General features: G+C 37.7%; 3 protein-coding genes across 5 annotated transcripts; 1 reads left to right on the top strand and 2 right to left on the bottom strand.

Annotated features, from left to right (window-relative positions):
- The first annotated feature begins 2437 nt into the window (after positions 1-2437).
- On the top strand, positions 2438-4181 carry LOC141389854 (uncharacterized). The gene is made up of 3 exons (XM_073962028.1): positions 2438-2828; positions 2954-3370; positions 3429-4181. Exons 1-3 carry the CDS (start codon positions 2794-2796, stop codon positions 4105-4107), a joined length of 1131 nt encoding a protein of 376 aa, XP_073818129.1. The 5' UTR covers positions 2438-2793; the 3' UTR covers positions 4108-4181.
- A 221-nt stretch (positions 4182-4402) lies between these two features.
- Positions 4403-9700, bottom strand: LOC141389855 (uncharacterized). The gene is made up of 2 exons (XM_073962029.1): positions 5269-9700; positions 4403-5201 (listed from the first exon to the last, which is right to left on the bottom strand). The coding sequence occupies exons 1-2, from the start codon at positions 5285-5287 to the stop codon at positions 4483-4485; spliced, it is 738 nt and encodes a 245-aa protein (XP_073818130.1). The 5' UTR covers positions 5288-9700; the 3' UTR covers positions 4403-4482.
- A 144-nt stretch (positions 9701-9844) lies between these two features.
- Positions 9845-25759, bottom strand: Rift (Riboflavin transporter). 3 transcript variants are annotated; one of them, XM_073962025.1, is made up of 4 exons: positions 25365-25759; positions 24801-25227; positions 10455-11703; positions 9845-10385 (listed from the first exon to the last, which is right to left on the bottom strand). In XM_073962025.1, the coding sequence occupies exons 2-4, from the start codon at positions 25025-25027 to the stop codon at positions 10188-10190; spliced, it is 1674 nt and encodes a 557-aa protein (XP_073818126.1). In that variant the 5' UTR covers positions 25028-25227; positions 25365-25759; the 3' UTR covers positions 9845-10187. The 3 variants fall into 3 exon arrangements, with proteins under 3 accessions (XP_073818126.1, XP_073818128.1, XP_073818127.1); XM_073962027.1 differs by lacking the exons at positions 24801-25227; positions 25365-25759 and adding an exon at positions 23131-23293; XM_073962026.1 differs by lacking the exons at positions 24801-25227; positions 25365-25759 and adding an exon at positions 11786-11913.
- Positions 25760-25980: the final 221 nt, after the last annotated feature.

Raw genomic sequence — 25980 nt, forward strand, 5'->3', positions numbered from 1 at the left:
TCTCCAAAAAAAAAAAAATACTATTTGCTATTTCCACATCAAAATTGTTTTTAATTTTCTCAAATATAAATCAATGGAATTTACATTTGAAACCCAGTGGGTTTGTTAATCCGGTTATATATAAACGTACTATTATTCTTGTATGGGAAATTTGGAAGATTATGGCCGGATTTAGCAAATAAATAAATCAAATGAAATCCAATGGATTTCAGATGAGATTTAATTTGACGTTTGAGCTATGGAATTGACAGTTGAAATCGAGTGGATTTCGTAAATGTAAACTTAGCATTACCATACAAAAATAAATGAAAATAGCTGCGTCATTTATTCTAAACAACACACGAAAACACCATACTATTATACGCAACCCTTCTTTTTTGTCATAAACTACCGAAAAATTCAACTGTTTTATGTTGTTGTTGTATGATAGAAAAAAACAAAAATACTTAAACAATAAGAAAAGTGAAAACATATAGTTAAAATAACTTGCAAAAATTGTGTTTTTTGTTTTTGAATAAGGTCAAATCCGTTGATAAACATTTGTGTTGTGAAATTCCAGTTTTTTCTAATTGAAATTATCATGTCTGTGTGTTGTGTGATTGTGTGCGTGTGTATATGTAAACGAATGACGCAAAAGGCAAATGTAAATAAACTGCATTTATGTCTAGAATTTCGCAAAACGAAATCATATAATGTGCTAATCTAATACCCCGGTTACACTTAACCGGATTAACCCAGTGGGTTTGGATTTCAAATGTCAATTCCATAGCGCAAAAAAGGCTTTTATGCTTGGTTTACATTCGGCGTCGTTTCGTAATTTTGAAGGCGTTTCGTGATTTTGAGCGGAATCAAGTAAAATTTATCATGATTTCGCTTACAAAAATGAAATCATCGCATTTCGCGATTTCAGCGAAATCGACATCGAAATCACAGTACACATGATATACAACCCAGTTTTGCCTAAAAAAAAGTACCAAAAGTTGCAACACTTCCCAGCAAAAAGTTTGCATCCGCGGATGCAGTTGGATCAGCACAAGTGTACGGTACATTTGCCGTTGGAGTACATCTTTTCCTACGAATTCACTTATGAATTTTACAAGAGACAAGAGAGCGCGCAGCTAGGATGCACTCCATTTTGCTTCCACAGCACACAGCTAGGATGCACTCCATTTTCGATCCAAATCACAGCATTTAATGTAGTGTTTTGAATTGAAATTAAAGGCACTCTTCGGATTGCATTTTTAATCAGTCCAAAGATGCAATTAAAATGCAAGCCATTGCGAAATATCCCAAAATGAATAAAATGCATTTATTATTTGTGTAAAACATGAACACAAAGAACTTTATTATATAAACACAAATTAAAAAAGTTTCCATTAAATTCAATCACATTCCTCCATTTCCGATTTAATCCAAGCGCATCTGATTTTCTTTCATCATCCTAAAGTTGTTTTATGATGTCTTCCAATCACTACTTAAGCTTTCGACATGGACTCCAACTCCACTCCATTAAAAATTTCCGTCTCGTGAATTACCGCAAAAATGTTCGCAACTTAAGTTTTTACTTCTTTATTTTATAACAAATTCTTCGAAATGTATACATTCTTGTTTATCTTTTGAAGAAATGTGTAGGGATCAACCAACTGTTTTTTCTGTAGGGATCTCTACAGAAACTGCTTATAAAATGTATCGAACAGAGTGCATTTTTCATAACTCTGTTGGACTACACCGAAAGATGTTGTGAAATCATCGCAATAAACAAGGTCAATTGCAGCAACAAAAAATTTTAGTATCAAAATTTGTAAACAATTTGAAAAGAATATTAAATTACTTTGCTACAATGCTATTTTTCATTGTGTTCCCGTACTTTTTTAACGGTAATGTTAGAAAAAAAGAGCGAATTGTCAAAAATTGCTTCCCCATACAAATTTCTTAAAAAAATACGGGAACGGAAATATGAGGGAAATTGCAAAAACTCCAGCATAAATATCAAAATCAACGTATCAGCTATCATATTAGATGTCAATGATCATGCTTGCTGCTAGTTTCTACTAGGCCAAAATTGTATAGCAGAAAACAGAGAAGAGGATATTATTCGGCACTATTTTTGTTTAAAGAGAAGTGCATGTCTTGCTAGATTTCGCAGTACGGGAACGCATTTTTAGCACTAAACGGGAAAACCACTGCAAGTAGTAATATTTTGCAGGTTCTGAACACAACTTTTATCTATAAAAATTTATTATTATGATGTCTCAACGATAAAATAATTTTTTATTTTTTCATTTGTTAGTACTATACACAATTAATACGATATATAGATAATTTTACAATAATTTTTGAAATAAAGTTGTAAAGTTCTTTATTGTCGTATATTTTTGATGACTAATTCAATTTACAACAACTTGTTTTGAAAATTCATGTTCGATCAGCTGCGCATGTGCATCTACCTTGATTATTGTAATATGTTTGAAATCACAAAAAAAATAAGTGTAAACACCGGTGTGTATTTCAGGATTTCGTGAAATCCAGTGGATTTTGGGGTGCAAGTGTAAACTTGGCATTAATTAACACTGAACAAAACATACCACAAAACACAGTCCTGTTAAGGCAGGGTTGTATATCATGGGCTAAAGCCATAGAAATTTATGTGATTGTTTTTGGACCGCTTTTAATATTGGTGTCACATTGTTTGCAACTGAATGTACTTTCACGATTGCATTAGTACGGAAAATTATATTAAATTTAATTAATTTATTTTAGAATTAGTAGCTCTTAAATTAAATACCCGTCATTATGAGCTTTCACGAAGATCCCAACGATCCCGAGTGGTAAGTTGAAAAGTGTAAAACGGTTAATGTTGGAACTTAAAAAATCAGCCTTGTATAACACTCCTACTATTTTTCTTCAATACCCTTTTCCAATTCCTAAACTACTTTTTGGATGTTGTATTTAGGAAGGTAACAAAACTGAAAACGGAACCGAACCGGGAAAGCACCGTTAAAGAACATCACAGCGGAAGTAGTGGCAGTGGTTCTGTTACTAAACCGAAATATTCACAGAAATTTTGTGAGAAATGGTTAAATATATTTTCACCATGGCTTGCACGCTGTGAAGATGATCCAAATAAACCCTTCTGTCGAGCTTGCCAATGTCGTTTGGATTGCAATCGTTGCCATTTGCAGCGACACGAAAGGACCAGTAAACATGCACGTAATTTAGAAATTCTAATAAACAAAGGAGAAGGAGTTGCACGATTGAATTTAAGCATTAGAAGGGAACGTAGTAAATATTATAAACAACGCCAGAGGCTAACTCCAACACCAGAAGATAGCGATAATTGTATTGATGAGATTGATGAGTTTATAGAGGAGTAAGTGGTTATGATGTTGTGAGTTTGGTTTAAGATTAATGTTTTGATGTGATTTCAGACCGGAGCAAGACGACAATGAGCAGCAGAACGAGTATGCCACATATGAACCACAAACGGATGAACAAACGTCCGAAGATCAATATATGCAAGATGATAGCATGGAAAATTCTGAAATTATTACAGGTGATGATGTTAGTCACATTATTGAAAACCAGCAAATGCTATCAAAACCCAATATTATACGCCAACGTAAAATGGTAAAGCCTGAAGAAATTCCTGAAGAGGAAGAGATGCCCGATCGTAAGGAAGGCATGAAACTATTGCTGCAAATACAAAAAGACAAGAATGAGTTGATGGATTCATTCAAAGAACTAATGGGCAATAGTATGGCAATTCCTGTGCCCCCGCCAAAAGAGAAAAATCATGTTGATTTATTTTTTGAAAGTGTTAGCTCCAGTGTTAAGGCGTTAAGTCCGAAAATGATTGCTGAAGCTAAAATGCGTGTTTCACAGCTTATATGTGAATTGGAATTAAGGGCATTGACGGAAAATGATCAACAGCAGCAACAACAGCAGCAGCATCAGACGGTTGTTCTTACAAGTGTTCCTACAACAGCCACAACAACAGCGGGTTCTTATATCATTAATCATGCACCCACAATTCAGCAACATCATAGTACAGCAGGTGTCCAGCATGTTAATGCTGATGGTGTTCATCACTATGAGGCATTAAGTTGATCGTTAAATATTGATTATTAAGTGAATGAGATTTGAAAATTTAAATAGAGATAAAATAATTATACTATGATGTACATTTTTGTTTCTTTTTGATATTTGAGTCTATTTTTGGATTTTAATGGCGGTCGGGCCAATGTAGCTGAAAGTATATCAGACAGGCCTGAACACCATCCTCATACAATGGATTCAACCCCAAGCTTTGCGGCTAGTTAAATTTAAGAGTTCCATGCAAATTTTTTTTGGGTGTCACCGTCTTAACAATGCATCAAAAATATTTTTGGCGGGTAGGTTTGCAAAGTAGTATTCGGTTAATTAACTTATGTATGTACATATATTATTTTTAGTAACTCAAATTCAGTTGTAATATTCATGTTTCTATTTATTTCTTCCACTTGCCGAGAATACATCGAATTCGCTATCATCATTGTCGCCTTCGTAACCGCTGAGAGAATTTGTAAGTGCACTGGAATTTTCGAAATCTTTTGAAACACTGGCAAGACTGCTGCAACATGAAACATAATTCGACAGGGTCTCCCTTACAGCCAATGGATCTTGATTTTTATTCAAGCCTGCATGACCAGGTGTTGAACACTCTTTCATTCCATCAGCTTTATCGTAATTGTAAAATTGGATTTTATGATGAACATTGTTTCTCGGTTCAATCGCATCCTTTGAAGCCCCCAGAAAATTGTCTATCTTATCCAATGCCACTTTAGCTTTACGAAATAATTGCAAACTATCACTGAGCAAGTGGCTTTCATTTAATTTTTCAAAATCTTGCAATATTTTCTTGATGTCAACGTGAGGTTTTTCATCCAGTGACACCGTTTGACGCCGGTGACCATGTTCTTTATCCTTGGCTTCTTCAAATTCCCAAATAAGTTTCTTGATTTTTGTCATACGTTCTGGACTGATGTTAGTAGCTTCAGAATTTTCAACCAAAGGTAAGGTTGAAGAAACTTCATTGATTTCATTTAGAATATCTTCAGAACTCTGTATAACTGCACTGTGTTGTAATCTTAGCTGTTTTAGGCGTTCTTTCAAATCTTGCAAATAAATGTCAACACGTTGAATTTTCATTGATTCATCGGGAACTAGGACAATTGTGGGGAAATTGTTAGTTTTTTATGTATCACGAGAGAGGCTGATAGCCTAACTTACGATTTAATTTTGGATCCATTTTACAACGAATTTAGTTTTTTTGTTTATTTTTTGCCGAAACTTTAATATTTTATTAATTTATTTTTTTTAATTTCCAATTTTTTCATTAAACTGCATTACAATTTTAATACATATTACTCAGTTTTTTGGTGAGAGATAGTGTTGAAAGGTAAATTGCCAAATGATCAATTAAATATGGACGAGGCAGGGCGGATACATGTATCTTCACAGTTTCTGTAGTCGAAGCAACTCTCTTCTGGTCGAATATCCAAAGTGAGACCAAACATCCCAGCAGAGGCGACGCAGTAAGCAAATCAGCGTGTTGAGACTCGCCATTGACCTCAGAGTCAGAGACAATGAAAGTTAACAGGTTGGTCGGTCAACATAAGCGGAACAAGTGGTTAAATCATTTGAAGAGTTGGAATATTGGAGTCGGAATAACTGAATTGTGTGAATTGTAGGCAAAGGTGTAGTCACTCTCAAACCCAGGGAAGAAGGAAGATAGTAGAAACTCAGTCACGTTTGGCGATATTATGCTCACTTGTCGAGTACCCCAGGTTTGACAGGGCGAAGAGGAGAGTACTACGTCTTTTCAGAACACTTCCTGCCAAGGATGAACCACCACAATTTTCAATGGATGGTGTTGCGAATATCATAAGGAACGCTAAATCATCAAAAGCGTTGGACACTGATGGAATCTCCATGATAATGCTGAAACAGCTGCATGTGCCGGGAGTCGAGTATCTCACTAAAGTTATCAACCTGTCGCTAGTCACCCACATCGTTCACGAAGTCTGGAAAATGGGCTGGGTGGTCCCGCTACAGAAACCAGGTTAGAATGCCAGCAAAGGTGAATCATACAGAACGATTTCGCTTTTGTCGCCCGTAGCAAAGACCCTTGAGGCCTTAGTCCTCCCGAGCATTAGAAATAGCTTTCAAGTTGCCGATCATCAGCATGGGTTCCGTAAGCGCAACAAGAGCTCTGCACATCTCCACACATATTAGTTGTATCGTGTGATAGAACTGTGATGATGGCGCTGGATTTATCAAGAGCCTATGATACTTTGAGGCACTACACGCTGTTTGAGGACATCGAGCAGACTACCGTCCGGCCAAGTTTGATACGTTGGGCAATCATGCATATGTTGGGCGCCAGTCGTACGTGGAATTCAGGAACAAAAAGTCTAAGGCAAGATGTGGCGATATCTGCGGAACTGTTTAATCTCTACTTTTCCTCTATTCCACCCCTCCAGACGGCACTGAGACCGTAACATAGGCGGATAACTGTACAATCATTACGTCAAGTAAATTCTCTGATATCTGGGTATGTCCTGAGACACACTTAACCTCTCTCTACACGCCTCAAGCATTCTGTTCACCCCATTTACTTTAATTTTCGAGTATTTTATGGACGGACTAGGGTGTACTCTTCTTTTTATGAACCTTAGTCCCAAGAAATTCGCTTGAGGCGTGAAGTGTCTCTCATTTGTGAAAGGCTGAATTCCTATTTCACAGCAGATGCGACGACATTAGCAAATGAGCGTGATGAGCTTCGTCGAACTAACCCCGACGACCCCAGAGTCAGGGAGCTGACAATAAATCATCATGATAAATCATCTGAAGAGTTGCAACATTGGAGCCGGTATAAGTAAATTGTGGACAACGGTTAAGTCACTCTCGAACCCCGGAAGGAGGGATGACAGGACCTCAGTCACGTTTGGCGACTTTACGTTGACTGACCCGAAGAGGTGTGCAAGTTACTTCAATCGACAGTTTGTCGAGCACCCCGAGAGTGACAGGGCGAAAAGAAGAGTGTTACGTCGCATTAAATCTCTTCCTGCCGAGTATGAACCACCACAGTTTACAATGGATGATGTTGCGAATGCCATCAGGAACGCTAAATCATCCAAAGCGTTGGGCCCTGGTGGAATGTCCATGGTAATGCTGAAGCAGCTGGATGAGCCGGGAGTGGGGTATCTCACTAAAGCTCTCAACTTGTCGCTATCCACCCTCATTGTTCCCGAAGTCTGGAAAATGGGCAGGGTGGTCCCACAACGGAAGCCCGGCAAGGATGCCAGCAAAAGTGAATCGTACAGGCCGATTTCGCTTTTGTCGCCCGTAGCAAAGACCCTTGAGGCCTTAGTCCTCCCCGGTATCAGAAATAGCTATCGAGTTGCCGATCATCAGCATGGATTCCGTAAGCAGCACAGCACGTTACCACACATATTTGTCAAGGACTCAACCAGAGACGGCCGTGCGATAGAACAGTGATGGTGGCGCTTGACTTATCAAAAGCCTTTGATACTGTCAAGCACTCCACGCTATTCGAGGACATCGAGCAGACAACCCTCCGGCCTGAAACGTTGGATAATCAACCATATGTGTGGTCGCCAGTCGTATGTGGAATTCAGGAACAAGAAATCCAAGCCCCGTACAGTGAAACAGGGAAGTGTTTAACATCTACCTTTCCTGTATTCCGCCTCCTCCAGATCCTGGCGTCAGGTACCTACCCTGATGACATCTGTGAGAGACTGAACTCCTATTTAACCAATCTTACCACATTTTTCCACGCGAGGAATATGCAGATATCTGCTACTAAATCGACGGCCACTCTGTTCACCACATGGACGGCGCAGTATAGAAGAGAGTTGAATATCAGGGTCGATGGTAGCAGAATTCCGACCACAAACTGCCCCAAAATTCTAGGGGTCGCATACGACACCACTTTCACGTCATCCTTGCATGCCACAGCTATCTGCGATATACTGAAATGTAGGAACACGGTCCTCAAGTCCCTAGCCGGCAGCACTTGGGGTGCAGATAAAGAAACCTTGTTGACCACGTATAAAGCGATAGGCCGGTCTGTGGTAAGCTATGCGGCGCCAGTTTGGTCCCCGAATTTATGTGACACGCAGTGGGATAAGATTCAAATTTGTCAGAACACCGCCCTGAGAACAGCAACAGGGTGCCTCCACAAATCTACAGTGGACCATCTACATGAGGAGGCAAAGATTCTTCCAGTATGGCAACATAATGAGATGCTACATTGCTCGGGTGTTACCGTGAGAGCCATCCCAATCACCATCTGCTGACCCAGACATATCAGGAAGGACATTCATGCTCTAGAGACGGTGGTCCAGCAATATAGGAGAGAACCTCTAGATCAACAGGCATATCAGGCAGGTTTGAACAGCATTCACACGGACACAGTTGCTAAGACCATAAACAATTATTGTTTGAATGCAGTCATCGGAGTACAACCCCCATCTATCGCAGCTGAAGAGCGTCAGCTGCCACGACAAACCACAGTAGTTTTGGCTCAATTACGCTCGGGATATAGCAGTCACCTAAATTCCCATTGGGCGGGAATTGATCGCACCGTGCAAGACATCTGCCCTGTATGCGGCATGAGCCCGCACGATACTAAGCACCTATTCAACTGCCCTGCCAAACCTACTCATATAACTCCAGTGGATCTGTGGTTACATCGCATAGAAGTAGCCATTTTCCTGGAACTGGAGTTAGGCCCAGAGCCAGATTGAACAGGAGAACGAACATACAAACATAATAATAAAACATGGTTACAACAACAACTCCCTGTTGTAATCACTCTAGCATCCACAAAACTGGATATATGAAGCTGAAATTTTGGGACGATGTACCTTTTGTTTGCAGGCAGCTTAAATGGGCTACATTGGTCCACGTTTTGGTATAGCCCCATATAACGGAGCAGTCTGATTTCAGGTATTTTGACGTTTTTAGTCACATTTTCTGACCAAATTAGCAATAATTCTAAAAACTATGGACATAGGTCCATTTTTTGGTATAGCCCCCATATAACGGTATCTCCCGATTTTCGGTATTTTGAAGATTTTAGCTCCAGTTTTTAACAGAACTAGCTGTAATTTGATATTTGAGTTTTTAAGTCGTCAAGGAAATTCTTCACTAAAAATGTCATCATAGATCCATGTTTCGGTATAGCCGCCGTATAACAACACCTCCGGAGTTTCGTTATTTTGAGGGTTTTAACTATAATTTTTAACCGAAATAGCTGCAAATTGACGTTTGAAGTTCACTGTTGTCACAAAACTTCTCCGCCAAAAATCGTCAACCTAGGTCCATGTTTTGATATAGCCCCCATAGAACGGTACCTGCTGGTTTTCGGAATTTTTAAGAATATTAACTAGAATTTTTAATTGAACTACCTGTAATTTGAAATTTGAGGTCACGAAATATCTTCACTAAAAATCGCCAACATAGGTCCATGTTTTGGTATAGCCCCCATATAACGGTACCTCCCGATTTACATTTTTTTAATAAATAATTTTGCACCTAAAATTAACTAATTATTTCCTTTTAGTTAAAAATATTTTATGGTGGAGGATATAAAAAAGTTCGGCCCGGTCGAACTTAACGACTTACTTGTTTGGGTTTAAATCGTTAGGTTAATTAAGTTGCGAATTTCTTTCGCCAGAGCGTGGTTTCGTTTGTCATCTGGTGTGGACTGGCTTAGAGGGTAACTTCCTGCTAGTGTAAAACGTTGGGCAACCTAACAAACTTTTTAAAAGATAATAAATTTTAAAATTTATCTTTAACGTGTATTTGTTTCTTTAAACATACCAATTGAACTAATAAATTTAGAATAATAAAATAACACAATAATAAATTAAAATTTGTAGCTCAAATTAAATACTGTCTAACAATTTGTTCAACAAATTATGTTACAACGCGCTGTGTTGTTTTTGTTGTCTCTTTTCAAAATATGGAAATTTCGTTTTAATATCATAAATGGATCACCACAAAAACAAAACAAAAAAATCTTAGCCAAAAAAACTAAGTACATTTGTACATATAAATATATAAAATTCAATCCCTTATAAATATTTTATTTTTGTTTGTCTCTTTGTCTGTCTGTCTTTTTAGCACTCCTCATAGGCTGCTGTAAAGCTATTTGTATAATTGATTAAAACAAAAATAAGTATGGAACCAATAAGAGAACCAAGTTGGGTTAAACCCCCAGTCCAGACTAGGGATTTACCGCCCTGAGAACGCATAACAGTTGTTATGCTTAGTTTTATGTAGCTGACCAAACCGATTAACAAGGTCCAGGTTATGATCTGAAGGAAAAAGAAAACAAGAGTTGAGAAAAAAAAATAAATAAAGAAAGAAGACACGATAATACTTACCACTAAAACTGATCCAGCTGTGGTACCATGTAGCGGTGGATAAGGACTCATGGCTGCTGTAACAAATACATAAGCCGAAAGTAAACTGGCCAGACCGGTCAGTGTTAAAATGCTACGCAGAGAGGTGTGGGGCAAGAATATTGCGAGGAAACAAGCCACGGGATTTGCTATTACAGATAAGGTGGCCGATAAATGATAGGCTTGGCCACCATACGGCAAGCACGAATAAGATTGTATGCTGTTAAATATGCCATTGGCAAAAAAGCTAACAATACCAATTAGGAGCAGCAGGAACACATAGACCCGTGTTGATATTTCAGGAGCCAAGTCTTCAACAACTTTGTTTTGATTATCATCCACTGCAGTTGACGCTGCCGACGACGATGTTTTGTTGCCATTGGCCTCAATTGCGTTGGGAGATGTTTTTGAATCCCTGGAATAGACATAGTCATTACCTAGACCCACTTTAACGGCAGCATATTGGGTTTTCGATAACTTCAAACGATCGAGTAGCGTGAAGCCTGCACAGCTTAGCAGCATCATCACAAAAACAAAAATGAAGAAATCTTGTGTACCAAAACGTGGTGGTGGTACATATTTCTCATATACAGCTTCCCCCGTCTCAGTCTGATTTACCAGTATACATTCGGAGGCACCACCAATACCTTGTATCAATGCCACCACACTTGGCAGCAGGCCACTAAGACCCTCTCCCACAAAATAAGTGATTAAATAGATTTCCCGAAATCTTCCCATATAGGGCATAAATAGCACAGAACTGGTACAGGCAGTAAAGGCAGTGAATATGGTCAATGCAAACAAGGCCACACTGTGTTCTCCACCAAACAACACAGCAGTTTTGTCATAGAAGAATGCGGTTAGTATAGCCGACAAGGTTCCAGTGGCCAAAAGCACATATATCATGGGAGCATCATTACGTTTGCAAAACTTTTGTATCAAGGTATAGGCTAGTGGACCAAGATTGCCAATTTGTACCATTACACTTAGATACGAGGGTAAACTCCAACCTTCAGGAGCCACCTCAACCAACAACGGCAGCTGGATAAAGGTACTGTTTATGCCAATCCATGTTCCAATGCCAAAGAATATTGCCAATATATCGACAATAATACTTCGACCCTCTAAGATTTTACTCAGACCCAATGTTATTGTCATCTTTTTCTTGTTGCCTCTGCTGCTGGTCTTATCTTTTTGCAGTAATGTACTCTCCTCCGATGGTTCCAATGGCCTAGAATGATACAATTAGAAATATACATATTGAAATAAATTATTTATTTTTTTACAATTAAAAAAAATATTTATTTATTTACTCGTGATCTGCATTTTGATTACAAAATCTTACTATGGATCGTGATGTTCTCATTGAGATTAGACGCTAGACTGATGATGCATTACTTTAATGTCCACATGGTGTGTTTAACTTTGTAACTTTGTAAGTAACTCTTATGTTCCGATAAGCTTTGTAAACAAAGATGTGTGTGAGGAGACATTTACATAGTTTGTAACGTGTGTAACGCGCTTGAGTGAGATTGCGGTTGATATTTGATATGATGCCAGCTAGGGACGATCGTTGTTGAATTTTGAGAACTGTTTACAGTTATAAAAATTATTTAATTTTACACTGATTTACAAAGCATTTCAAATCTAAATTGAATTTAAAGTTGCGTTTGGATGAGTAGTGTTCACATGTTGTTCTACAGTTTTTAAACCCTCAGCAGCCTTTAGGCTAAAAGAGTATATACACTTTGATACGGCCAAAAATGTGTCTCATCGAAATAACGGTTTTATACCCCAAGTATGTTTGGAAGAAATTCGTTTCAGACAATTTGGAGTCGATTTAGCCATGTCCGTCAGTCTGTCTGTCCGTCTGGCTGGTGCGCACGATAACTCTCGAACGGATCAACCGATTCGAAATTTTGGGTATCGTAATATTTTGTCCCAACTCCATTCCTTCGGGTACCTCCCCCAAAAGTTAAAAAATTGACTGTAAAATGGTGTGAACGATAACTCTAGAATCGTATTATTCCTTCCAAATATCAATTGGGTTCGAATATGCAATACATTCTTCCACTACTTCGGGTGCCTCCCACACAAATTTCGGATAAAGTGAAGTTTAAGAGCTCCTCTCGAATCGTTCTGAAATTTGTTTCAGTAAGTTGTCCAAGCGGCTCCCTTTACGACGATACAATTTTTTTCTTGCGCAAGTCCATACTTCCTGAGATATTGGGCAAAATGTTCCAAGAAACCAGGACGGCACCACACAAAATGGCAAATCCGCAAGATGTGGCTGAGGTTATATCTCGGTCAGCACAGCTGACTGATACCTTCTTACTTGTTTCCTTTTAGTTGGGTTGTGTTTCGAATTTCAAGAAGGATCCAGCCTTATGCTTATATACAGACCTGGCGGTCAGATAAGTGGATATTTAAGGACAGTTGTAAAGGTTGTTTTATCAGCTGGTGCGATTGTACACGCTGGACAGGACTGGTGTTATTAATTCTGGGAGCGAACAAATAACACTCTTGCCTTTCAATGGAGTTGTTCTTCTTCAGATTGTCTCCAATTACAACACAATAAGCATTGCGGGGTATTGCTTAATGAGTTTGTTTGAATAGGTTTACCTCGGCTGTTGAAAAGGTCAGTCGTGTGTACCTTGCTGTTAGGGTTCTACTGTAAACAATCAGAAACTAGGCATCATTGTTATTATACATACACACACACACACACTTGCCAGGGATGGAAAATTAAAAATTTCAAACAGTACTAAAATGGTACTTTTTTCATTGAAAAGGTACTTTTTTATTTTTTTTTTAAGCAAAAAATATTTTTTTTATTCAGTAAAAAACAACAACAAATGTTTAAATCCATGTAATCTGATCCAGATCCGTGTCTGTTAAATTCCAGATACAGCTCTCAATATTTAATATGGAGCTTTTTTATTTGGTACAGAAGCTTCAATTGAAAATGGGCTCTATAAGTTCACGTTTTGATATAGCTTCCATACAACGGCACCTCCCGATTTTCGGTATTTTGAAGGTTTGAGCAACATTATCATACCAAAATTGTTGAAATTTGGTATTTAGTCTTCGTTGGGGCTACAAAACTCTCCCCCAGAAATTTGTCAGTACGGGTCCACGTTCTTATATAGCCCCTATAGAACGGTATTTTAAAAGTTTTAGGCTCATTATCCCTTCCGAATTACTGAAATTAGATACTTTGTATTCGATAAGGATATAAAATATTCCTATAGAGAATGTGGGTATAGATGCACATTTTAAATACCCTAGAGCTGGCAAACTATCGACTATCATTTCGATCGCTGTCGTAGAGCCTTGTTTATATTGAACTCTGAATATAATCAAAACGATATGTAACTTGATATTTCGGATTATCAAAGGGTGGAAGAACTCCACGAAGAAAATCATCAATATAGGTTCATATTTTGGTAAATTCCCTACATATATACAGATTTTTAAAATTTCTAGAAATTTTATCTTGAATTTTGCATTTTTAGTCCCACATAACATTTTTCTAGACTAGAGTATGGAAATGGTACTGAATTCGCCCCGGGGGTACTTCGGTACTTTTTATAGTGAAATGGTATTGAAAAAAGTACTATTGTACTGAATTTTCCATCCCTGACACTTGCTACACTCATGCTATACTCTTTCTCACTCAGTCAGTCTCTTTCAGTCATTCAGACAACACAGTCATTGTATTACACCACAAGTATTAACACGCACATCAACTATTGTAACGTATTTCAGTTTCCAGAATTTAACAGAATAAATCTTGCTTAAGTTTGTTAATTTATCAATAAGTCTTTTATTTACAACATAAAAGCACAACTAAATCTTTTACTCAAACGTAAGAGTACAACAACTGGCGACGAGGACGGTGAATAAGGAAATAAATTCTTTAATTTCAATTCATCTACGCAAAAATCAACTGCACATAAAATGTCAAGCGAGAACATTGTGAAATTACTAGCTGAACAGCAAGCGGCTATGAATCTTCAAACGCAGTTACTGCAACAATTAACAAATCTACTTCAAGCACAGAGTACTGGAAACACCAAAGATGCTACGAGTCCCAGCACTTCAAAAGCAGCATTGATGGAATCTCTTTCACATTCCATGACAGACTTCGTTTATGAACCGGAAAGCGGATTAATTTTTCAAGCGTGGTACAATCGCTACCAACATGTCTTTGAAAAAGAAGCCCAATCTCTGGACGATCATGACAAAGTTGCGTTACTCTGGAGAAAGATGTCAAACAGTGTTCACGAAAGATTCAGGAACTACGTTCTTCCAAAGAATCCAACAGAAATGAGTCTCAAAGACACCCTGGCGAAACTTAACAAACTATTTGGTAAGGTAGAAACTCAAGTGTCTCAACGCTACAAGTGTTTGCAAATGAAAAAACTTGAAGGAGAAGACTATAAGGAATACGCCGGTAGAGTTAACTTACAGTGCGAACTCTTCAAGCTAAATGAAATGCAAGTGGATCAATTCAAGTGTCTAATCTATGTCTTAGGTTTACAATCAAGCAAAGACAACGACATTCGCTTACGTGTACTCAAATTGCTAGACGAAGCAAAGGACTCCACAACTCTAGACACGCTTGTAGATGAAACTCAACGACTCATGGATTTGAAAACAGACAATACATTGATCGAGCATCAATCGCAATCAATTTGCGCAGTCAAGAAATTCGCCAAGAACAACAACAAGCATTCCCATAAAATTCCTAAAACACCCTGCTGGTTATGCGGAGACATGCATTACTCAAAATACTGTCCATTTAAAAATCATAAATGTTCAAATTGTCAGCAGACAGGTCACAAGGATAACTTTTGCAAAAGCGCAAAACGAGGCAAGTCCACTACAGACAAAACTGCAGTCAAGTCGGACAAAACAAAATACAACGCCAACGCTGTATTCTCTTCAAAGCAACTCCAATTTCAACAATTGCGAAAATATACCACCGTGGAAATAAACAAGAAACAAGTCAAATTACAAATCGACACAGCATCCGATATTTCAATCATATCACGATCAACATGGGAATACATAGGTAAGCCTCACGTACACAAAACAAATGATACTGCAACAGACGTGAATTCCAACAGCATCAGCCTAATCGGAAAGTGTCAATGCAACATAACGGTATCAGACAAAACGCTAACTCTACAATGTTACGTCACGGAAATCGATAACTTAAACATAATGGGTATCGACTGGATACAAAGTTTTAACCTTTGGGACAAACCAATTTCAGCTTGGTGTCGCCAAATATCAAACGATGAATACATATCAAACCTGAGAAGCAAGTTCAAACCTGTTTTCGACAACAGTAGTCTTGGCCTTTGTACAAAAACCAAAGTGCATATTAAACTTCTTCCAGACGCAAAAGAAACATTCATTGCAAAACGCCCAGTACCATATGCCGTGAGAACAGAAATAGAAACAGAGCTAGATAGACTTGAAAAAGCAAATATCATCACACCAGTCAATTCTTCAAAATTTGCAGCGCCAATAGTCGTGAGTAGAAGGAACGGAAAAATTAGAATTTGTGCAGACTATTCCACGGGTCTCAACAATTCAATTGAACCAAATCAGTATCCTCTGCCCACTCCTGAAGAAATTCTCTCAGATTGTCACGATTGTATGATATTTAGTCATTTGGATCTCTCTGACGCATATCTACAAGTAGAAGTCGACGATCAAAGCAAAGACTTGCTAACTATTAATACTCACAAAGGGTTATACAGATTTAATCGCCTCACTCCAGGTATAAAATCAGCACCAGGATCCTTCCAGCGAATCATGGATGAGCTATGCACAGGCATCCAAGGAGCACGAGCGTACATAGACGACATAGTCTTGGCAAGTAGATCTCTTCACGATCACAAAACTAATCTTAATTTGTTATTACAGAAAATTCAAGATTACGGGTTCAAACTCAAATTCGAAAAATGTCAATTTTTCAAACCATCAATAAAGTATCTAGGTAAAATCATAGATAAAAATGGCATACGACCTGATCCAGATAAAATTCTTGCAATACAGAACCTGAAGGTCCCTGAAAACATTTCAGAAGTACGATCTTTACTAGGCTCCATAAACCACTATGGAAAGTATGTCTACAACATGAGAAACATCCGAAAACCACTAGATGATCTCTTAAAAAAAGATCACAAATTCATTTGGACCAAAGAATGTCAACAATCTCTCAACGAATTCAAACGCATTCTAACATCGGATTTACTACTAACTCATTACAATCCAGCATTGCCAATTCACATTGCAGCGGACGCATCATCACATGGCATCGGAGCGGTAATATACCATACTTACCCAGACAACAGTGTCAAAGCCATTCATCACGTCTCAAGATCACTTACTCCAACGGAGCGAAATTACAGTCAAATCGAAAAAGAAGGACTAGCACTAGTTTTCGCCGTACAACGTTTCCACAAAATGATTTTCGGAAGAAAATTCACCCTACATACCGACCATAAACCATTGCTCACCATATTTGGTTCCAAAAAAGGTATTCCGGTCTACACCGCGAACAGGTTACAACGTTGGGCTCTCATCCTTCTCACCTACGATTTCTATATAAAGTATACCAATACAAAGGATTTTGGACATGCAGACGTTCTGTCAAGATTGATAAGCGCACATGAAAAACCATCAGACGAGTACATCATAGCTTCAATCAACCTAGAAAACGATATAAGAAATGACATCACAGACGCCGTATCAACACTGCCAGTTAGCTTCAAAATGATACAGGATGCAACCAAAAAGGATTCAACCTTACAAACAGTTTCAAACTACGTATACAACGGCTGGCCAGAAAACAAAAACAGCATAGATTCTTCAATTCTTCCATATTTCAACAGGCAAGATTCAATATCAATAACAGATGATTGTCTTATGTTCAATACGCGCATAATAGTACCCGAATGCTACAGAAAACAAATTCTCAAACAACTGCATCGCGGACACATAGGAACAGAAAGAAGCAAATCTATCGCACGCAGCTACGTATATTGGCCAAACATAGACAAGGACATAGAGACTTATGTCAAGAAATGCAACAATTGCCAACTCGCAGCAAAAAGTCCCATCAAAACCAACCTTTGTCCTTGGCCCACAACAACACGCGTTCTCGAACGTGTTCACATAGATTACGCAGGTCCTGTAAAAAGCATTTACTACCTCGTAATAGTGGATTCATATTCCAAATATCCCGTCATATATGAAACTTCATCAACCACGACCGCAGCAACATTAAGGTTACTAACAACTTATTGTTCACAGTTTGGAAATCCTGAACAAATCGTATCCGACAATGGAACACAATTTTCCTCAGCGGATTTTGAAAATTGGTGTTCTAAACGAGGAATCAAACACACACGAACAGTTCGATATCACCCAAGTTCCAATGGTCAAGCAGAAAGATTCGTCGATACTCTCAAACGATCTTTAAAAAAATCAGAGGGAAAGGAGACGGCATCTAATGCACTACAAACATTCTTAGAAGTGTATCGTTCAACACCGAACAAAAACTCACCTAATGAACTCTCTCCAGCGGAATCATTCCTAGGTCGAAAAATGAGAACAGTTTTCGATTTAATAACAAAGCCTCCACCAGCGAGCAGAGAGAGAAACATTCAAATGGAGAAACAATACAACCGGAAACATGGTACAAAACAACGAAATTTCATCACTGGAGATCTTGTCTACGCTAAACACTTCAAAGGTAATAAAAGCTACTGGGTTCCAGGTGAAATTATCAACAAAGTGGGAAATGTTACCTACAACACTCTCATTCAAGTGGATAAGAGACAAATTCTTGTGAGATCTCACGCAGATCAACTCCGAGCAAGGGAAACCGATCAAAATGTACCTGCAGAGCAAAATGATAATCTTCCTCTTCAAATCCTACTAGAAGACTTCAACATTAGTCCACCAATGGAAGAAGATTTCACAACTCCACCATCATCACCGGTTATGCACCCACAACGCATCACTTCTCGAAGAAACCCTGTACAGCCAGTATCCCGGACCCCCGAGAAGTCTCAAAAAGGGAGATGTTAGGGTTCTACTGTAAACAATCAGAAACTAGGCATCATTGTTATTATACATACACACACACACACACTTGCTACACTCATGCTATACTCTTTCTCACTCAGTCAGTCTCTTTCAGTCATTCAGACAACACAGTCATTGTATTACACCACAAGTATTAACACGCACATCAACTATTGTAACGTATTTCAGTTTCCAGAATTTAACAGAATAAATCTTGCTTAAGTTTGTTAATTTATCAATAAGTCTTTTATTTACAACATAAAAGCACAACTAAATCTTTTACTCAAACGTAAGAGTACAACACTTGCCTAACAGGAATTGCTGAAATTGCTGTGTCATCTAGAACATAGTTGAGGAGGAACCGACTGCACACTCATGGTTGATGCAAGTGTGGTGTTCAGATGAAGAAGATAAAGTCGACCACAAGTCTGCGGATGGAGACGATTATAGGCAGATAACGGGTTATCTGGTAACGTAATTTCGCATAACAAGTGATACGGCGGTTATATATGGTAAACTGCGAAACTTTTCGTTAAATCTAGTGGAGACGTCCTCATTCAATGTGCAAAAAATATAACCGTAATTCTGCTTTGCTGGCTCTATAGCCCCCTGAGCCAAAATAAATTCTAGAACGCCTATTTTTTGTGATATTGTTTAGTTTTATTACAAAATCAAGCAAATGTGTGGCGGGCAAAAACTCCCAAGATTCCACTCGAAAATGTATTCGAAAACGGATGCCGTAATCCAAATATCGATTGAAATAACTCGATCACGTATGCGAGAATTAGGGCCCAGGTTTGTACACTATGAAACGAATGCTTTACATTCCTGGTGCGATAGTCTACCGACTCCTAATTTACACTATTTCCATAATTCTACCACGCCGCATTTTGGTCAACAAGTTTTCTTTTCCTGCACTCAGATTTGTGAAAATTGTTCCTGTTTCTTAATATATCCGTGCACGCAACAGGAAAATGTAAAAAGGATGCCCAGTGTGAGTTCTAAAAATTTGACGTAATTTGTGGTCGAAACTCTTAATCCTGCTACCTGCACATTCGGGCCCTAGATCCCATTTCTCTTCATTTCAATTGGTTCAGAGCAACTTTCTGCTACCGTCTCCGTCAAATGATTACCATACTTCTCTAGGACTTGCAATTCTTTTGCATCAGTTTGTCCATTTCAGACCCATCTCGCTTGAGCACGACTCTAGTGACCCATACATGGAGTGTATGGGGGTAGCGGTAAAGTGTGAAATCGCTGAGATAGAACTGCTTAATGTGTATATCCAGCCAATTAATAGATGCGCCCCGCGTTATTCGCCTGACATCAGGCTACTGTAGGAAGGTGATAACCGGCTGGTCCTAGGAGATTTCAATGCGCATCATGAGTTATGGCATGCCTGGCTGAACAAATAGATAACTCCATATTTGCACCCATCAGAGACTACGGGATTAGCGAATGAGAGTTATTGTTTTTTATATTGTTTGTTAAGCTAGGAAGACCTAAGTTTTTGTAAGTAGCTTCTTCAAGTATGTGTATGTCCTCATTTTATTGATCCAAGCTAAGAAAGGACGCCACCTGAATAGAATTAGTCCAATGTGAGAGTGGAGTCTGGTTAGTCGTGTTGGCTGGGCAGTTAAAAAGGTGCTGCGTAGTATGCGGACCAGTGTCACATGCTGGGCAGATATTTCACGTGCCATCAATCTTGGCCCAGTAAGAATTGAGGCCAACACGACTCTCGTTTGCATTGGCAGCTCTTGCTCTTCCGCTGCCACGGGTGGTGGGTAATCTTCGAGGACGATATTAGCACTTTAGGCTTCCAGAGCCTCAGCGACAGCATCAGTATGAATATCTCTCGAACCTGCCTGGTAAGAACGTTGATCTAGGGGTTCTCTTTTATATCTCTGGACCTCCCTTTCTAGATCACGATAATCCTCTCGACTCGCCTGGGGGGTTCAGGCATATCCACCAGATGGTGATTTGGGTGGTCTTGCCTATAGCATGCAAGCAAGTACTGCATCGTCAACATCTTGTCGTGTCGACGCACCTGCAGGATCTTGGTCTCCTCATGTAAATGGTCCACTGCAGACATGAGGTGACACCCTGTAGCTATTCTCAGGGCAGCATTTTGGCAGATTTGTATTGTTCGAATAAGCGTGATGTGCTTCGTCGTACGAAACCTAGAGACCCCAGAGTCAGAATTGACAATGAAGTCAATGGGGGTTATTCTGAACGAAAATTTCCCGTGAGTTTTTCTCTTTCCGCCGTTTCAACTTCAGGGTGAAAGTGAAAAAAATCACAGGATATTTTCGTTCAGAACAACCACAAATAGGTTAGTCTGTGAACACAAGTGGCCATTGAACTTTGGAACAGGTAGTAGTAAATTATGATCAACGGTTAATGCGTTATCGAATCCTGGTAGAAAGGATGATGGGCCATGTCATTTTAAAGAGTTGGTTGTGACGTGGTAGCCGACAACATACTGAGCTTCTCGATCTTTTGCGAAAACTGAGTTGAATTTCATGGTCGAAGGTAGCAGAATTTCGACACCACCCTAAATTTTTAGTGGTCACATTCGACAGCATTTTCACGTCACAGTTATGTGCGAAAAATTGAGATGTAAGAACAAGGTCCTCAAGGGAGGGGGTGAGGAGTAGAGCTGGCAAATAATCGATATTCCCAACCTTATGCCTTGTTCAGACTGACGGTAATTCGTTCTCTATTCGTTGTTCGACCCCAAATTACGATATAATTACTTCATTTCCCATACAAAATTTTGAGAACGAACAACGATTTGTGTACTTTGTTCAATTTAAATTACTCTCAGAACGACGATAAAATATGTCCCATCTCTAACAAATGAGAGAATTTATCGAAATAAATTAATTATGACAGGAAAAATATAAAATTTAAAATTTATTAAAAACCCAAAAATTTTTAGTAAAACTGCAAAAGCTGAATGAAAAGTAAACGGTTTAAGGACTAATAAACATTTAAATCATAGCAAATTTTCTATTTTCGTTTATTGCAGTTGCATTTCTTGTCCATCGTTTCAAATTCGCGTACAAATTTAAAAACAAAAATCAAATGCCTGCCAGAAAGTCTGTATACCAAAATGTTATTTTGGCAGGCGTCTCTCTCGTTAATTTTGAAAATAGAAAAATATTTTTATTTGCTGAAAACACCAAAATTGTGAGAAAAAATAGAAAAGATAAATGAAAATAATGTAATTAAATATTAAATAGATATCTGAAAGAAGGACAAATAGTTTTTCAGTTCATATCAATTAATTTGACTCGTCTTTTGGATGAAACTTTCTTTAAAATCAGAAAATAAAAAATATGAATATATGAATCATGTTGCTATGAATTGTGTACCATGTCGTATGAACGGGTTAATTCGTGTACGTAATTATGAGAACGAACTACGTGATTCAAATTCTAGTATGAACATGGCATTAGACATTTTCGATATTTGATTTTAAAAAATCGATAGATATCGATATTATCATTAATTTGTCATCTCCATTACTTTGGAAATAAAATATAAAGGAGAATAAACAATTGATTTTATTTAATAATAAAAAGAAACAAAAGTATACAAAACCGAAAAGCCGCCCAACTTCTTTTTATTTCAATAGATTTTAGGGTTGGGGGTTTTTAATCCTATAATATCGATAGACAAAATTATCTATCGATATTGAATTTAAAAAAAAAAATCGATACTATCGATAGTGCCATCGATTTTTTACCAGCTCTAATCAGTAGGGATCTTCATGATTTAGAATGAGAAGTCCAATGTTACAGGGAGAACCCCTAGATCAGCGTGCCTATCAAGCAGGATTGAATAGCATTCACACAAATGCAGTCGTAGATGCCATAAACAACTCTTGTGTGAATGAGGTCCTTAGAGAACACCCCCAATCTATCGCAGCTGAGGAGCATCAGCGCTCACGACAAACCAGAGTAGCGTTGGCTTAACTACGCTCAGGATGGTGCAACCGTCTGAATTCGTATAGGACAAGGAACGATGACACCGTGCAAAACATCTGCCTAGCATGGGGCACAGGTCCTCATTACACTCTGAACCTCGAGTTCTCTGGTACCGGATTGAACCGAAACCATAGTGTTTGGATCAGCGTCCGTCAAACCAACATCAAATCATTGCGTAAACAGGAACGAGGTTGGTTCCAAAACTGCGGAAAAAACCAGAAAGCAGAGCCGTAGCCTAACCCAGAGAATTAGAATTTAACCTTTATCTATGTAAAAATAAATTACTTTGGAACAAGTACAACTAGAACCAAAAGGGACAATAGAAGACTTATCTGATATTAATAAGTGAATCCCGATTCAATTTTTAGTTAATTGATGTGGGAACCGTTCAGACTTGACGATAAATAGTAGAAATGGTGTGTACTCATTGATACAAGAGGCGTGTTCCTTCTTTCTATAGAGGATATATGGGAGTTTCAAACTTATACGTCTGTGGTTATCTGTTTTTTTTTCAACTATTGTTTTCCGTTTTGTTTCAGCAGAATATTTTAACAGACCTTTTAGTATCCGAATGCTTCTCCATCTCATTAAATATGACAAGAGGAAGGAATTTCCGAGTTTATAATTCAGTAACCAAAATAGTTTAACTAAAGCTTATTTTGGTAACATTCAACCGTCATAACTCCTCTAATGAGTTCAAATTAGACATGCAGATATTTATTATTAACATAACGTCAGCGCAGTTGGTCATATTCATGTGTGTGGATAATTAGGTTCGATTAGTTCAAACAGCTTAGGAATAATATAGTACGTTTACATATAACGAGGTTTAATAAACCCATTGGGTTTCAAATGTCTATTCCATTGCGTGTAAGTCAAATAAAAACTCTTAATAAAGGTTAACTCTTAAAGGTTAAATTATAATATAATTTTTTTATCTACGATTCTATTTCTACCCTCGATTAAGAAGCAAATAGGTTAGCTTTATCTGAGATATCCAACTAGAGTATACTTCAGATTTAATTCTTAGTGTTCTTTTTCGAGACCATGCTGCCTGACATAATGTAACAAAAAGTTAAACAAATTTCATTTGTGATTATCGAAACTAATAACTGACAATGGTCAAACTTTCCAAATTGTAATATTTCTGTCAAACTTAAATAAAGTTCGAAGATGGATTACATCGGAAAAACTTCATCCGCTATCTCCCTCACAAAAGTTCAATATTTTTCGCTTAAGTGCAAGTTCGTGGGTATCAGTATGTCATCGCTAAACATCTGACAAATGCTACAGTGACCAACTAAAATGGTACTATTGAAAGGAATTTCTTCTAAAATTAGATTCATTTTCAAGGTGGATTATTAATTAATTAATTTAAAATTAATAAAAGTTTTAATCGTGTGAAATTAGAAAGGAGTTTAGTCATCAAGTCAGATAGGCCAATACTTCCTGATATATAGGAGCCTAAATGTCATATTATTTATGGTAATCAGTCGATCTTCGTATTGAGTAAGGTAACGATTTTAAAGCCAAAGCTTTTACTACCTTTCATAATCATGTAAATCACTTTCGATTCACATCAAATATCGCTAAATAATAAAAAAAATTAAAACTTATCAGAAAAGTTTGCACGATTTTGACACCTAACATAGACCTTGTATCTGTATTAGAGTTTGACTGATTACATATTGCGATACAACCAACCCATAGTGTATTTTTTCTGATAAGCAACATTGTTTGGGCTAAAATTAATCATTAATTGTTATGACTGGTGTTAAATTCTAGTCAACAAAAATAAAAAAAATTATGATGCTCAGTTGTGATGTCTACACTTTTAAGTGGTGCAATTCGGTATTTTTTTTTTGTTCTTGCCTCCGATTTATTTCAAGGCGGCCAAGGGGTTTTGTTGACACTTCAACAGAGCCATAAACGAGACAATAGCAAGCGCACAAGTAAATATTCAATAAATCTGCGCGAGATGTAGGTATATTGAATTGACGTTGCTGTTTATTGTTGAATGATACTCAATTAAGACCTAAGAAAACCAATCATTTACAGAAATTACGTAAGCCAAACACTTGTTGCACTCACTCTAGTTGTTGTTGCTGTACTACCAAAAGCCTTTTGAAGAAGCCACGCTTTAAACAAACCAGTCTCAATCAAATGTGAATACATTTCAATATTATTGGTATTGAACAAATCTCAATTTCTCGCTACTGCTACTTACCTCTCTTGATATTCTTCGTGTGGTGTAAAATTTGAGACAACTGAAGAATCGTCACTTGAAGAGGCCAACGGTATCGAGTAAACTGTTTGGTTACTTGTTCGATGATATTCATTTTCATTAGCTGCCGATGTTGTGCTGCGTGAGCTGTTTGAATTAACTATTGTTGATGATCGCTCTTTATTGGAGTCGTTGTTGTCACCGTTGTCGAGTTTATCTTGAGGATTCATGAGAAAATTGAGCACCAGTACCACACTTTTGCGAGGCAAATATTGAAAGTTGTTAACCGAGCGATAAGATTATTTTAATTGCACTATACTCTTAAGCGTTTCGTTTTGGCTAATAAGAGTATAGCCATTGGATAGTTGTTCAGTCTTGTTTTAGTTAGGATACAGCTAAGCAGCCAAGACCAGCGGACTAATTGCGATTACTGCAAAAAATAAATATGGTAATTAAAATATACAACAAGTAATAATGCTTCAAGCTTTCTCTTGCAACTGAGTTTTTATTCTAACTTTAACGTTAACTTCTTTCCATACAATACCATGCCACCATGCCATTACTCACTTTGTCACCAAATACACCAAATAAAATAGCTTCATCATCAATTTCCATTAACAAATTATGAAATATCACGTTCGATTTACATAAGCTTGTGTTGTCTTCATTGATGTCTGTTGGACTCTTCTGCGTTTACAGCAATTCGATTACAAAATACATTTGACACCCGGCAAAAGGAAGGTTAATGATCGTCTAATTTTAAATTCCAATTGTCTGTTTTCAACTTTCCCCCAACCGAAGCGTTAAATGAGATTCTGATTCTAATGCAGGTAGGGAGCGAGCAAACAGCAACAACACATATAACTTTATTCAAGTTTTTTTGTTTATATTGAAGTTAATATATTCATATATCCATAATAATTTTCCCAACACAACACACATAACACACTTGAACATGTGTTACGAATTGCAGAGAATGATGGAATTTAAAATAATTGAACAACAAAAACTATAACCAAACATTTGTAGAAATTAGTGGAAAACGTAACGTAACTACATATCTGGGTTATAGTACGTCTACATATAACCAGATTTAATAAACCCACTGGGTTTCAAATATCAATTCCATTGCGTATACGTGACATTTTGTCTTCAAATACAACTCTGATTTACTAACACATAC

Source organism: Musca autumnalis, unplaced genomic scaffold (assembly GCF_047663935.1).
Source record: "Musca autumnalis isolate F117 unplaced genomic scaffold, ASM4766393v1 scaffold_1, whole genome shotgun sequence".
In the NCBI taxonomy this organism is placed as follows: domain Eukaryota; kingdom Metazoa; phylum Arthropoda; class Insecta; order Diptera; family Muscidae; genus Musca; species Musca autumnalis.

Excerpts from the sequence above, each read along its gene's own strand:
- LOC141389854 (XM_073962028.1), top strand. The coding sequence starts at position 2,794 with ATGAGCTTTCACGAAGATCCCAACGATCCCGAGTG. Across the intron at positions 2,829-2,953 it reads GATCCCAACGATCCCGAGTG|GAAGGTAACAAAACTGAAAA; the intron begins GTAAGTTGAAAA and ends TGTTGTATTTAG. Across the intron at positions 3,371-3,428 it reads ATTGATGAGTTTATAGAGGA|ACCGGAGCAAGACGACAATG; the intron begins GTAAGTGGTTAT and ends ATGTGATTTCAG.
- Rift (XM_073962025.1), bottom strand. The coding sequence starts at position 25,027 with ATGAATCCTCAAGATAAACTCGACAACGGTGACAACAACGACTCCAAT. Across the intron at positions 11,704-24,800 it reads CACGAAGAATATCAAGAGAG|GCCATTGGAACCATCGGAGG; the intron begins GTAAGTAGCAGT and ends GTATCATTCTAG. Across the intron at positions 10,386-10,454 it reads CAGCTGGATCAGTTTTAGTG|ATCATAACCTGGACCTTGTT; the intron begins GTAAGTATTATC and ends TTTTTCCTTCAG.